The sequence below is a fragment of the Ranitomeya imitator genome, chromosome 7 (genome assembly GCF_032444005.1).
Source record: "Ranitomeya imitator isolate aRanImi1 chromosome 7, aRanImi1.pri, whole genome shotgun sequence".
NCBI classification, from domain to species: Eukaryota; Metazoa; Chordata; class Amphibia; order Anura; family Dendrobatidae; genus Ranitomeya; species Ranitomeya imitator.
The window spans coordinates 54,029,621-54,043,106 of NC_091288.1; the positions used below are offsets into that span (position 1 = coordinate 54,029,621).

The 13,486-nt window shown below is 41.6% G+C and overlaps 1 protein-coding gene across 2 annotated transcripts in view; it reads left to right on the forward strand.

Annotated features, from left to right (window-relative positions):
* The window catches only part of ITGA4 (integrin subunit alpha 4), a 159,144-nt gene that overhangs the window by 127,349 nt on the left and 18,309 nt on the right, over positions 1-13,486 (forward strand). For both annotated transcript variants that reach the window (XM_069733230.1, XM_069733231.1), the window contains exons 18-19: positions 9,372-9,522; positions 11,905-12,000. In XM_069733230.1, the coding sequence (XP_069589331.1) occupies positions 9,372-9,522; positions 11,905-12,000 (247 nt within the window). The remainder of the gene's footprint in view (positions 1-9,371; positions 9,523-11,904; positions 12,001-13,486) is intronic.

Consider the following 13,486-nt stretch of genomic DNA (forward strand, 5'->3'; position numbering starts at 1 on the left):
TTCAGTAATTCCATCTTCTATACGTTACTTCTGCATGTGTAGATGAAGATTTCCTAATGTGACATTTGCTTTAGATTAGTCTGCTTAATAATGAGGACAAGGTTAAGCTGCTAGATAGAGAGCAGTTACATCAGTAGCAGTTATCAGACAATTAGCAAGTGCTAACAGGCTGGTATTTCCAGGCCCTGTACAGGAGCGATATGCCATTTATTGGGATCATACATTCACACTTACCCTGTATCACTGTGTTATCAACAGAACATCGTCCAACTAATGGTGTCCAGTCAGAAGAAGGATTAGACTTAATTGAAAAAGAAATGTTATCCCTGGCTTATCATAAATACAGCTCACGTCCTTTTTTCTTTGTGCTGGGATAAAATAAATCCTGGAGTGCAAACTACAAGACTAGAATAAAACCAAGGGAGATATTGTAATTATATTCACATAAAGAATTAAAAATAGTTAATGTTCATAAGAGCAGATAAGGTGAAGGACAGCACTGAGCCAGCCCCCACAGTTTTGTTTTGGAACATGATTATCATCAGATCGTCGAATTGCACAGAAGTATGGTAAAATTGGAAAATCCCAATTTTGGATTAGCTAATCTTCAAGTATTGCTGATCAGTAATAGCCTTCTCCCATCATCTGTTGCGAACAAAGGACACTAATATAATCAACCGGTGTATTAAAATACCTCTTAGGCCGGCTTCACACTCAGCGTATGAAAATACGGTCCATATATTACGGCCGTAATACGCTGAAAAGTCACAAACATAGTGGTCCGTAGCTCCTCCGTAGGCAGGGTGTGTCACCATTTTTTGCGCATGGCATCCTCCGTATGTAATCCGTATGGCAGCCGTAATGCGTGTTTTTATCGCAGGCTTGCAAAACCGACATACGGCTATACAAGGGATCCATGTGTTAAAAAACAAAAAACAAACATATATACTGTCTCTCTCTCTCTCTATATATATATATATATGTCATTGAGACACATATATGTATATATATTATTACGTCATACAGCACAAGATAGCAGAAAGTCGGTAATTCAATTACCGGCTTTTGCTTTCTCCTTCCTAAACCCGACATGATATGAGACCTGGTTTACATACAGTAAACCATGTCATATCCCCCTTTTTTTTGCATATTATTATTATTATTATTATTATTATTTATTATTATAGCGCCATTTATTCCATGGCGCTTTACATGTGAGGAGGGGTATACATAATAAAACAAGTACAATAATCTTGAAAAATACAAGTCACAACTGGTACAGGAGGAGAGAGGACCCTGCCCGCGAGGGCTCACAATCTACAAGGGATGGGTGAGGATACAGTAGGTGAGGGTACTGACTAATGTCAGTAGTGTGTATATGCAAAATTTGGCCGTTCTAGCTAGTAAATTAAAGGGTTTAATGGCGGAAAAAATTGGCGTGGGCTCCCGCACAATTTTCTCCGCCAGAGTAGTAAAGCCAGTGACTGAGGGCAGATATTAATAGCCTGGAGAGGGACCACGGTTATTGCCCCCCCCCCTGGCTAAAAACATCTGCCCCCAGCCACCCCAGAAAAGGCACATCTGGAAGATGCGCCTATTCTGGCACTTGGCCACTCTCTTCCCATTCCCGTGTAGCGGTGGGATATGGGGTAATGAAGGGTTAATGTCACCTTGCTATTGTAAGGTGACATTAAGCCTAATTAATAATGGAGAGGCGTCAATTATGACACCTATCCATTATTAATCCAATACTAGTAAAGGGTTAAAAAAAAAACACACACACATTATTAAAAATTAATTTATTGAAAAAAATCACAAAGGCTGTTGTATTAATTTATTCTACTCTCAATCCACTCACTGAAGACCCTCGATCTGTAAATTAAAAAAAAAATAATAAACCAACAATATACATACCTTCCGAGGATCTGGCACGTTCAACGATGTAGATCCATCTGAAGGGGTTAAAATATTTTGCAGACACGAGCTCCGCTAATGCAGGATGCTCATTTCTGCAAAACCCCGGCGAATGAAGCTAAATATAGGTCAATGATCTATATTTAGCTTCATTTGCGGTGAGGCGCCCTCTGCTGACTGTTCCTAGATCGTGGGAACTTTCCTAGAAAGCTCCCTGGCTCGAGTTCATATGAGGACAACCAGCAGAGGGCGCCCTCTTATGATCTCGAGCAAGGGAGCTTTCTAGGAAAGTTCTTCCAGATGTGCCTTTTCTGGGGTGGCTGGGGGCAGATGTTTTTAGCCAGGTGGGGGCCAATAACCATGGACCCTCTCCAGGCTATTAATATCTGCCCTCAGTCACTGGCTTCACTACTCTGGCGGAGAAAATTGTGCGGGAGCCCACGCCAATTTTTTCCGCCATTTAACCCCTTATTTTACTAGCTAGAATGGCCAAATTTTGCATATACACACTACTGACATTAGTAGTGTGGAATATGCAAAAAAAATGGTGATATGAGATGGTTTACTGTATGTAAACCAGGTCTCATATCATGTCGGGTTTTAGGAAGGAGAAAGCAAAAGCCGGTAATTGAATTACCGGCCTTTCTCTCCAACAGTGCTGCGTATTCCTCGCAAGTCACACTGCTGGTCCGTGTGTGATCCGTATTTTTGGGGCTTCCATAGACTTTCATTGACGTTTTATTTGCGCAATACGGTGACAAATGCAGCATGCTGCGATTTTCTACGGCCGTAGAAAGCCGTATAATACGGATCAGTTTAATACGGCAGATAGGAGCAGGGGCATAGAGAATAATTGTGCCGTATTTTTTGCGAGTTTTACGGACGTAGTTTCTGCGCTCTTACGTCTGTAAAACTCGCAAGTGTGACGCCGGCCTTACAAGAGGACAACTCAGGGTCTTGCATTTTGCCAAAGCTACACACTTCTATACTGGTAATGCTACTTCCAATTCAGAAGTGAACATAGAAGTCATGGGGCCCCATAGAAGTATAATGCATTCTTCACAGTCCTCCTTATAGCATGATGCACTCTTCATAGTCCTTCATACAGTATAATGCACCCTGAATAGTCCTTTTTATAGTATAATGCATTCCTCATAGTCCACCATATAGAATAATGAACCCTTCGTAGTCCTCCATATAACATAATGCACTAATAGCCCACCATACAGTATAATGCACCCCTCATAGTCCTCCATATAGTATAATGCACCCGAATAGTCCTTCTTATAGTATAATGCACTCCTTATAGTCCTTCATACAGTATAATGCACCCGAATAGTCCTTCTTATAGTATAATGCACTCCTCATAGTCCTCTATATAGAATAATGCACCCCTCAATAGTCCTCCATATAACATAATGCACTACTCATAGTCCACCATACAGTATAATGCACCCCTCATAGTCCTCCATATAGCATAATGCGCCCCTCATAGTCCTCCATATAGTATAATGCACCCGAATAGTCCTTCTTATAGTATAATGCACCCGAATAGTCCTTCATACAGTATAATGCACCCGAATAGTCCTTCTTATAGTATAATGCACTCCTCATAGTCCTCCATATAGAATAATGCACCCCTCATAGTCCTCCATATAGCATAATGCACTCCTCATAGTCCTCCTCACAGTATAATGCACCCCTCATAGTCCTCCAGATAGTACTCCCACATTAGGAGTACAATGGGCAAGAAAAAGGGAGCCACAAATCACAAAGAAGTTCTATTTTCAAGATAATTTTCAATTTTAATTTACAGCTGACATAATAGGATAAACAGACAAAGGTCCATCCAACGTTTCGGCGTTATTGCCTTTATCAAGGATATCTGCAGAGGATATCATTTGGGGTGCTCCCAGGGCTTAGGTGCTGTGTGAAATCAAACAAACTAGATCTAGAGCTAAATTCACACATCAATAGTTACATAGTTACATAGTTATTAAGGTTGAAGGAAGACTATATGTCCATCTAGTTCAACCCATAGCCTAACCTAACATGCCCTAACATGTTGATCCAGAGGAAGGCAAAAAAAACCCATGTGGCAAAGAGTAAGCTCCACATTGGGGAAAAAAATTCCTTCCCGACTCCACATACGGCAATCAGACTAGTTCCCTGGATCAACGCCCTATCAAGGAATCTAGTGTATATACCCTGTAACATTATACTTTTCCAGAAAGGTATCCAGTCCCCTCTTAAATTTAAGTAATGAATCACTCATTACAACATCATACGGCAGAGAGTTCCATAGTCTCACTGCTCTTACAGTAAAGAATCCGCGTCTGTTATTATGCTTAAACCTTTTTTCCTCCAACCGCAGAGGATGCCCCCTTGTCCCTGTTTCAGGTCTATGATTAAAAAGATCATCAGAAAGGTCTTTGTACTGTCCCCTCATATATTTATACATTAAAATAAGATCACCCCTTAGTCTTCGCTTTTCCAAACTAAATAGCCCCAAGTGTAATAACCTATCTTGGTATTGCAGACCCCCCAGTCCTCTAATAACCTTGATCGCTCTTCTCTGCACCCGCTCCAGTTCAGCTATGTCTTTCTTAAACACCGGAGACCAGAACTGTGCACAGTATTCTAAGTGTGGTCGAACTAGTGACTTGTATAGAGGTAAAATTATGTTCTCCTCATGAGCATCTATGCCTCTTTTAATGCATCCCATTATTTTATTTGCCTTTGCAGCCGCTGCCTGACACTGGCCACTGAATTTAAGTTTGTCATCCACCCATACACCCAGGTCTTTTTCATTGACGGTTTTGCCCAGAGTTTTAGAATTAAGCACATAATTATACATCTTATTACTTCTACCTAAGTGCATGACCTTACATTTATCCCCATTAAAGCTCATTTGCCATTTATCAGCCCAAGCTTCTAGTTTACATAAATCATCCTGTAATATAAAATTGTCCTCCTCTGTATTGATTACCCTGCAGAGTTTAGTGTCATCTGCAAATATTGAAATTCTACTCTGAATGCCCCCTACAAGGTCATTAATAAATATGTTAAAAAGTAGAGGGCCCAATACTGACCCCTGTGGTACCCCACTGCTAACCGCTACCCAGTCCGAGTGTGCTCCATTAATAACCACCCTTTGTTTCCTATCCCTGAGCCAGCTCTCAACCCACTTGCACATATTTTCCCCTAAATGTTAGGTACATCTGTGTGCTGTCTGTTGCATTTTGGTTCTGTTCACTGATGTGTGAGTTTAGCGCATGAATAAAACCGAACTTGGACATAACGCATTTCTTTGGAATTACATTTTGAAGGGTCGAATACTTTTGCAATGCTCTGTTTCTATATATCTGCACACTCTAATCCTGGATCAACCAATTACATAAAATACTCTGTATTCATAGCAAAAAATGCACTGAAAACTTCAAAGAAATCTAACTTTGAAATAATATGTTCCTGTGGGTAAATGGATCCCTTTATAGGTAAAGGTTATTTTCACACTCTCAGTATGAAGCTTTAATACAATAAATATATATAAATATGCACCGGAGGAACAAAAAAAAGTCTGAAATTTAATTGCTACACTGCTAGCAATATGTTTCTCTCTAATTTGCTGTTGTCTTGGAACCTGGCTGTTTATGCAGTGCTTTTACCTTCTGTTGCTTGTGTCTGTGCCAGCTTCTGTCCCTAAGGTGTACAATGAGTAATGGCTTGGTTTTGTGCCAGATCATTCTAGAAATGTCATTTTTATTTGCATGATTTTTTTATTCAGATTTTTACTGTATTAAAATGAATTAAATACATCTGTATTTCACTTTCTTCCAAAACCTGCTGGTATTTCATTCTCTCTGTAGAAGATTTAAAGAGATATTACCATATTTCCAGTTTTAAATAAATATATACGTGCACACGTATGTTCATAGGTGGCTCAGTAGTTAGTACTGTTGCTTTGCAGCTCTGGGGTCCTGGGTAGAGATGAATGATCCTGTCCTGTAATTTTCAGGGTTCAAACTGGTGGACACCTAGTGTCCGGTGCTGGACTCTAAACATGGACTCATGTAATCATGACCGAACTTCTGCTACATAACGCCCTGGCACTTTACAGAAAATCATGTCCCAGTCCCAACGTGCTGCTCAGTGTGGGGTGCATCACACTCATGTGTAGGCCAAAGACCTCCACTGTTTCCTGACCTCCATCTTCCAGAGCAGATAACTAAGGGGCAGGGCCGGTTTTCGGCAAAGTGTGGCCCTAGGCAAAGATTAAAATTTGGCCCCAAATGCTAACATATTGTACATCACACAAAAGCATTTCGGTTGTATTTACATGCGCTGTGTTCAGACCGCTAAACGAGTGTGATCGACAATATTGAAATCGTTCAACGCTTGTTTCCCGGCCTCTTTCCACCATCTGAGAAAGAATGATGGGGACAGAATGATTACTAATAGATCACTAACAGATCACCATACAGTATCATGTTACCAGCAGCACATCTACAGTTTACACCGGCGATGTGCTGCTAAGAACAGTGACTTTTGTTCCGGCATAAACAATCCAATCACTCGATTAATATGCAGCATTTTGCTTTTTTAGTATAATACACCCCTTATTCCTCCATATATTACAATGTGCACCACAGTCCTCCATATTGTAAAATTCACACGCATAGTCGTCCATATACTATAATACACTTCTCAGTCCTCCATATAGTATTATACACTTCCCATAATCCTCCATATAGTATAATACACTCCTCATAGTCCTCCATATAGTATAATACACTCCTCATAGTCCTCCATATATTAAAATACACTGCTCAATCCTCCACATAGTACAATACATGCCTAATAGTTCTCCTTATAGTATAATGCACTGCCATAGTCATCCATGTAGTACAACTCACTTCCTATAGTATAATGCACCCCATAGTTCTTCATATAATATAATGTATTCACAATAGTCCTCGATACAGTATAATGCATCCCACATATAGTATAATGCAGCCACCCTATAGAGCATAATGCAGCCACCCCACAGAGTATAATGGTATAATGCATCCACCCCACATAGTATAATGTAACCCCCCCATAGAATATAATACAGCCCCCTCATATAGTATAATGTAGCCCCCTCATAGAGTATGATGCAATCACCCCTCATAGAATGTAAATATAATACAGCCCCCCATAGAATATAATGTAGCTCCCATAGAATATAATACAGCCCAACTCCCCAAAGTATATTATGCAGCCCCCCATATAGAATATAATGCACCCCATAGTATATAACACAGCCTCCCCCATAGAAAATAATGTATAATGTACCCCCCATAATATACAACACAGCCACATAGTATATAACACAGCCTCCCCCATAGAATATAATATACCCAAATAGTATATAGCACAGTCATATAGTACATAACACAGCCTCCCCCATAGAATATAATATACCCCATAGTATATAACCCAGCCTGCATAGTATATAGCACAGCCCTCATAGTATATAACACAGCCTGCATAGTATATAGCACAGCCCTCATAGTATATAACACAGCCCACATAGTATATAGCACAGACCACATAGTATATAGCACAGCCTGCATAGTATATAGCACAGCCAACATGGTATATAACACAGCCCGCATAGTATATAGCACAGCCCACATGGTATATAGCGCAGCCCACATTTATATAGCACAGCCCTCATAGTATATAACACAGCCTGCATAGTATATAGCACAGCCCTCAGAGTATATAACACAGCCCGCATAGAATATAGCACAGCCCACATAGTATATAGCACAGCCCGCATAGTATATAGCACAGCCCACATAGTATATAGCACAGCCCACATCTCCCCCTGAGAATGGCCCCACAGTCCAATACTCACTGTTATATTGAAAAAAATACACTCCTCACCTCTATTTGTGCTCACGCTTCTCCCTGTTCCTGTCTCAGCGGCTGCACTGCCTGGTGAGTGCGCGAACATCATCGCGCACCCGCAGTGTCAGAGGCAGACCTGGGAATGATGGAAGAGGGAGCATCAGCTGATGCTTTCTCCTCCAGCATTGCTTTGAACTGTACCGGCAGACACCGGTATAGTTCAATGTGGTGGCAGAGTCGGTGCTGGTGGCAGGCAGGCCCCCCTGCCTCACAGGGGTCCAAAAGCGGCTGTGTGATGTGCCGCTAGCTGGGGGACCAAGGGGGAGTGGGGCCCTAGGCAGCTGCCTGGTCTGCCTGCTCCTAACGCCGTCCCTGCTCAGGGGACACACAGTTCATATTAACCAACAACAGTTTACTGGTTAGTTCAAGTTCATCAGATTGTAACACGCAGTATCAGGCACAACACTTTTTGTCCCTCAATTCCTTAACGCAGTACCTTTCCTTAACACAGTGTATTTCCAACATTACTATCCGTTCTTCCTGGACAAGCCCTATGTTGGTTATTCTGGTCTACCACCGGAATTTCCCATCCAGTTCCGCAGTACACCTGGGATCCACTACCTGTCCTACTCGCAGGACGTTGCAGGAATGTTCGCAAGGAATTCCATTAAGGTCTCTTACTGCCATGATCGATAGTTCCTTGCTGTTGCCAGTTACTCACTGCACTTGAACTTGACCTTGGTTACAGCACTTCCCTTTCTATGTAGTCTGCCATATATTATAATTATCCCCACCCCATTGTGGGGTAGTCCTGAACATTATCTGTACCTTATCCTATGTCCTAAATCCTAATCTATATCTTACCTTATACTGTACACTACCATGTCACAGTCTATTCACAATATGCATGTTACACTTACATATTACAATCCCTTACATTAACTAGTACCTGGTAGCAGCACATATCACATTCTGCACAGTATACATACATAAAAAACGCATAACAATGTTCACACTATAATGCAACAAGATTGTTGACCTCAACGCGATAGCATGGTCCACCATTCTTACAGTAATATATCCTATTGTCTATTCTTTCTGGTAACTTTTGTATTGTAAATAATATCCCTGGTTACTGGCGAGTTAATTGATACCGTATAGTGATATCGGAGTGGTATTATCATTGATTGCACAATGTGAAGTGCAAGTGAATAGGAGATAAAACGGCATCAGATATCAAACAAATGTACAGGGTAGCTGTGGCAGATAGTAGCTGATCGTTGGAGTTGCAAAGTGTCAGGACCTCCACTTGTTCTGTGGATAAGTCATCAGTAAGTAAGAGCTGAACAAGCTATTTAACCTTATGACTATACTGCTGATATCTTTAGCTCACTACCTCAGTATAAAGACGTGTCTGCCCCAGAACCCCTTTCCTTGATGAGTAGGCAGGCCAATTCCTTGGTGTCATGGCCCACCTATCACACACAGCCCTGTCTACCTTATAGTCGTGGCCTCACAATCTTTCCTGCAGAATTCTGAGTTTTTATGTTTTATTGCAGATCATCAGAAAACAAAACCTATCTTGTTGTTGGAGGCACAAAGACTGTAATGATTGAAATGTCCCTGTTCAATGCTGGGGATGACGCCTATCAATCTGCGTTACATATGAGACTTCCTAAAGGCATTTACTTCATCAAAGTTCTAGATCAGGTAATACTCTCTGCTGCATTATATCACTGCTGTGTGCTATTAATTTATGCTGTCATAACTGATACCTGACCATGGTCAAGCCTTCATTAAAGAAGCATTCCCGTCAAGATTTGTATCCTCTTAATATATTGCAATCATCTTATTATATAGGAATGTGTACTTACAATTGCACATTTTGCCTTTCTACCCAGTTAATTCTTCTATTTTTCATTAGGTCTTCGGCATCATGTGATTACAAATTGACTAGCTGAATCATCCTAAAGGCCCCATCACACTAAGCGACGCTAAAGCGATCCCGACAACGATACGACCTGGCAGGGATCGTTGCTGCATCGCTATGTGGTCGCTGGTGAGATGTCAAACAGTGAGATCTTCCCAATGACGCAGCAGCAATGCGGGGACCTGTAGCGACCTGTACAACGATGTCGTTGGTCGTTGTGACCCTGTCACATGGCAGCTATTTTGACGATTCAGACCTCGATGAGGGACGTCCTGTGTGACGTTGTAGTCACACAGGCGTGCATTTGCGTTGCCTTTTCCGCGCCCATTCAGTTCCGATTGGTGGTCGCTACTGCGTTCTGATTGGCTGCCTGAGGCGACACAATAGCCCTTCCGTCCTTTCGCTCGTAGGTGCCCTATAAATTAAGGAAAAATGAAAACGCATTTGAGACCCCAAACGATACCTACCGTGCACAAAGTATAGGTGTCTGAAGAACCGTTGAAGAATAGATAAATTGAAGAGGAGTCGCAGGCTGGAGAACTCTACAACGATCTGCAAACCACCACGTGGTCAGGAACAAAGGATGGAAGCGCTACTATGTCGCCTTCTGTTGAAGGCATGACCGCCAATCAGAACGCAGTAGCGACCACCAATCGGAGCAGAGGGGTGCGGAAAAGGCAACGCAAATGCACGCCTATGTGTCGGTGTCTGAGTCGTCAACGAGGTCGTTGGTAAGGTGTCAAACACAGCGATGTGTGCTACCCAGCGGGACCTCAACGATCAAAAAAAGGTCCAGGCCATTCCGACATGACCAGCGATCTCACAGCAGGGGCCTGGTCGCTGCTACGTGTCAAACATAGCGAGATCGCTACTGAGGTCGCTGTTGCATCAGAAAACTTGTGACTCAGCAGCGATCTCGCTAGCAACCTCGCTTTGTGTGACGGGGGCTTTAGTTCTATGTACAAACAGGAAGTATCTTTTTCCTGCATGAGTCATCATCAGAACTACAATTCTACCTCACTGCAAAGTTCTTGGCAGGGGGGAGAAGTCACACAGCTGGGTCAGGAGTTGGAGAGGAATGACTTATTCAGGGAAAAGAGACTTCTTGTTTCTACATAGAGTCTAGAAGGATTCTCTTTGTACTGATATTGGCCGTGTACTGCACATATGCCTGCTATTGATTTAAACAGGTGGTGGATGCTCAGTACCCAGTCGCAGCCACTATAACTGTGGTCCAGGGACGCTGTGTGTGACAGCTCAGACTCTCTATTAGATCCGTAAAGTGCCGGACTGTCAGTATTGTGAATGACAGCCCAGTCATTCAATCTGAGGCTGGGGTGTGCTGGGCTGTCAGCATTTTGATTCACAGCCCTGTTGCTCAATCTGGCCTAGCCTGGGGGCTTTCCTCTAGGTGTTTCCCATCCTTGTTAATTTGCTAGCTATTTAGCTGGCTAGCTATTAGCAGACCACTGTCAGCTGTAGCTTTGCTTAGTGATATGTGTGCTTTGCTCTGTTTTCCTGATCTTGTTGGCGGACCTTGGATCTGTCTTGAATATTCATGTGTGTTATCTCTTTTGCTTTTAACGCTCTCTGACCTCAGGTACCTGACCCCAGATTTGGCTTCTGACTATCCATTACTTTTATCACCTTATCTTGACATATTCTCTTGGCATTTGACCCCAAACTGTTACTTGACCACACCCTTGTCATACCCCTCTGTATTATGAGCCCTCCTGGTATCTGACCTCGGACCTCCTGACTACCCTGCCTTACCAAAGATAATATTGAGAAGGACTTTTAAAGTAGATCTAAGAGTAGAAGGGAAACTTAAGTGACAAGTGTATTGTGCCTGTTTCTGGCTTGTATAATGATGGTTTCTTTCCAAGCCCAATAATCTTTTTCTCCCAAAAGTTGAAAAAAGTTGTCGAGAAATTAGATTTTTTTTAGTCTTCCAACCTAACCAAAGCTGATACCATACCCTATGGTCGGATGAACCGAGAAATGTACTATAAGTCTCACTAAGGCTACACTATTTGGGCTGTAGTAGTCTAATCCTATGTAAGATGCCAAAGCACAAGCCTTATGTTCTCAGTAATGCAGATATTTTGCAGAATAATATATTTTCAATGTATAAATCTCCCATTGTCTTCCTTCCCATCCAGCAGGAACAGATAAACTGTGCAGTAACCGATGAAGAGAATCAGCTAACGAGACTGGACTGCAACATAGGTCATTTATATGTGGACTCGTTTTCAAGAGTAAGTTTACATAAGTACAGTAATTAACTAATTATGGGTGGTACGGGGTTGAAAAGGTAAAATAACTTTGGAAATCCATTTTTCAAAATGATAAACCTGTCTGATTTTCTAGGCATTTATACAGAGGTTGATTGATGGAGAACGTGATTTTTTTTTTGCAACTTAAGTTATCATAATTCTTTATAATCAGCGTTTTTAGGTGAAGAGATGACAAATTGCTTTAAAATGGCAATAGGAATGGTGTGTGAATGTGTAAATTGGTCACACATAGCAAAATCACACCCAGGAGTGTCAGGGAGGGAGGAGGAATATTGTCACTCTAATGCACTAGGGAGCATGAACTATGATATATATCATTGGTAATATTTAGGTTGAAGTTACTTACTGAAAGTCATTACATTTATGGTAATGGTCGGTACAATATAGAGCAATTGTTTTTAAGGTTGACCTGCCTAGACCTATGCAAAAAGAATTCTCAGCTGCAAATAAGTTGATTCAATTTTCCTAATTTTTTGTCTGCCTTCAGACAACTGCAGTGCTAGTGCATACATAGTTTTTTATTTTTAACCAGAAGTGTAAAAGAAAACTTGATACCTTTTTATACTCCTTTTTTTTTATTCAATTCCAGGTTGGGAATTAAATATTTTGATTAAATTAAATACAGCATACACTTTTGCAATTCACGTGTACCTCCTTACGTTTTAATGATGACATGCGGTTGGTTAGCAAAATCCTTCTCTTTTTAAGCTTGGGCTCGACAGACCCTGCTCCTTAGAGACTTTTGAAAAAATGGTCTTACCACTGGTTCCACAATTGATCCATTCTGTACTACGAGAGAAGTAGGACATCAGATATCAAGCCTAAGACAACAAACATTGTCTACACAAACCATCAGAAGGCGTTTGCAAAACATTGGGCAACAAGCCAGACATCCAGCTGCAGTTGTTCCATTGACCTCATGCCACCGCTCTCAAAGGCTATCATGGTGCAGAGCAAGATGGCAATGAAGGTGTATCTTCTTAAGAAATTAGTCCTGCCTCTGTCTTGGATGCATTGATAGCAGGAGATGTAGACCAAAGCGGTATCACCAAGAATAGACCTTCATAAGAGACCATCACATCAGTCCCTCTCCTGTTCATATTACCAGGATTATGATGTAGGATGGCATAATGAATGGTAGACGGACCTCTCTAATGTTGTGGAACCTGATGTACAGTCATTTCTTAACAGTATACTGGGAGCCACATTTAAACATGACAATGCCAGGCCACTATTGTAAGCAGCTTGCATGGCCTAAATGTGTTACCATTGCTTGTATTGTCTCCGGATTTCCTTTGTGCACACCTAGGACATCATTGATAGGTAATTGTAAAGGAGCTGCCAGCAGCGGATCTTGATGATTTCCAAAGGACATTAAGCGTGGCAGAACATTCCTCAGACAACCATTAATAACCTCAATGATAGCAGTCAAGACATTTTGAAAAAT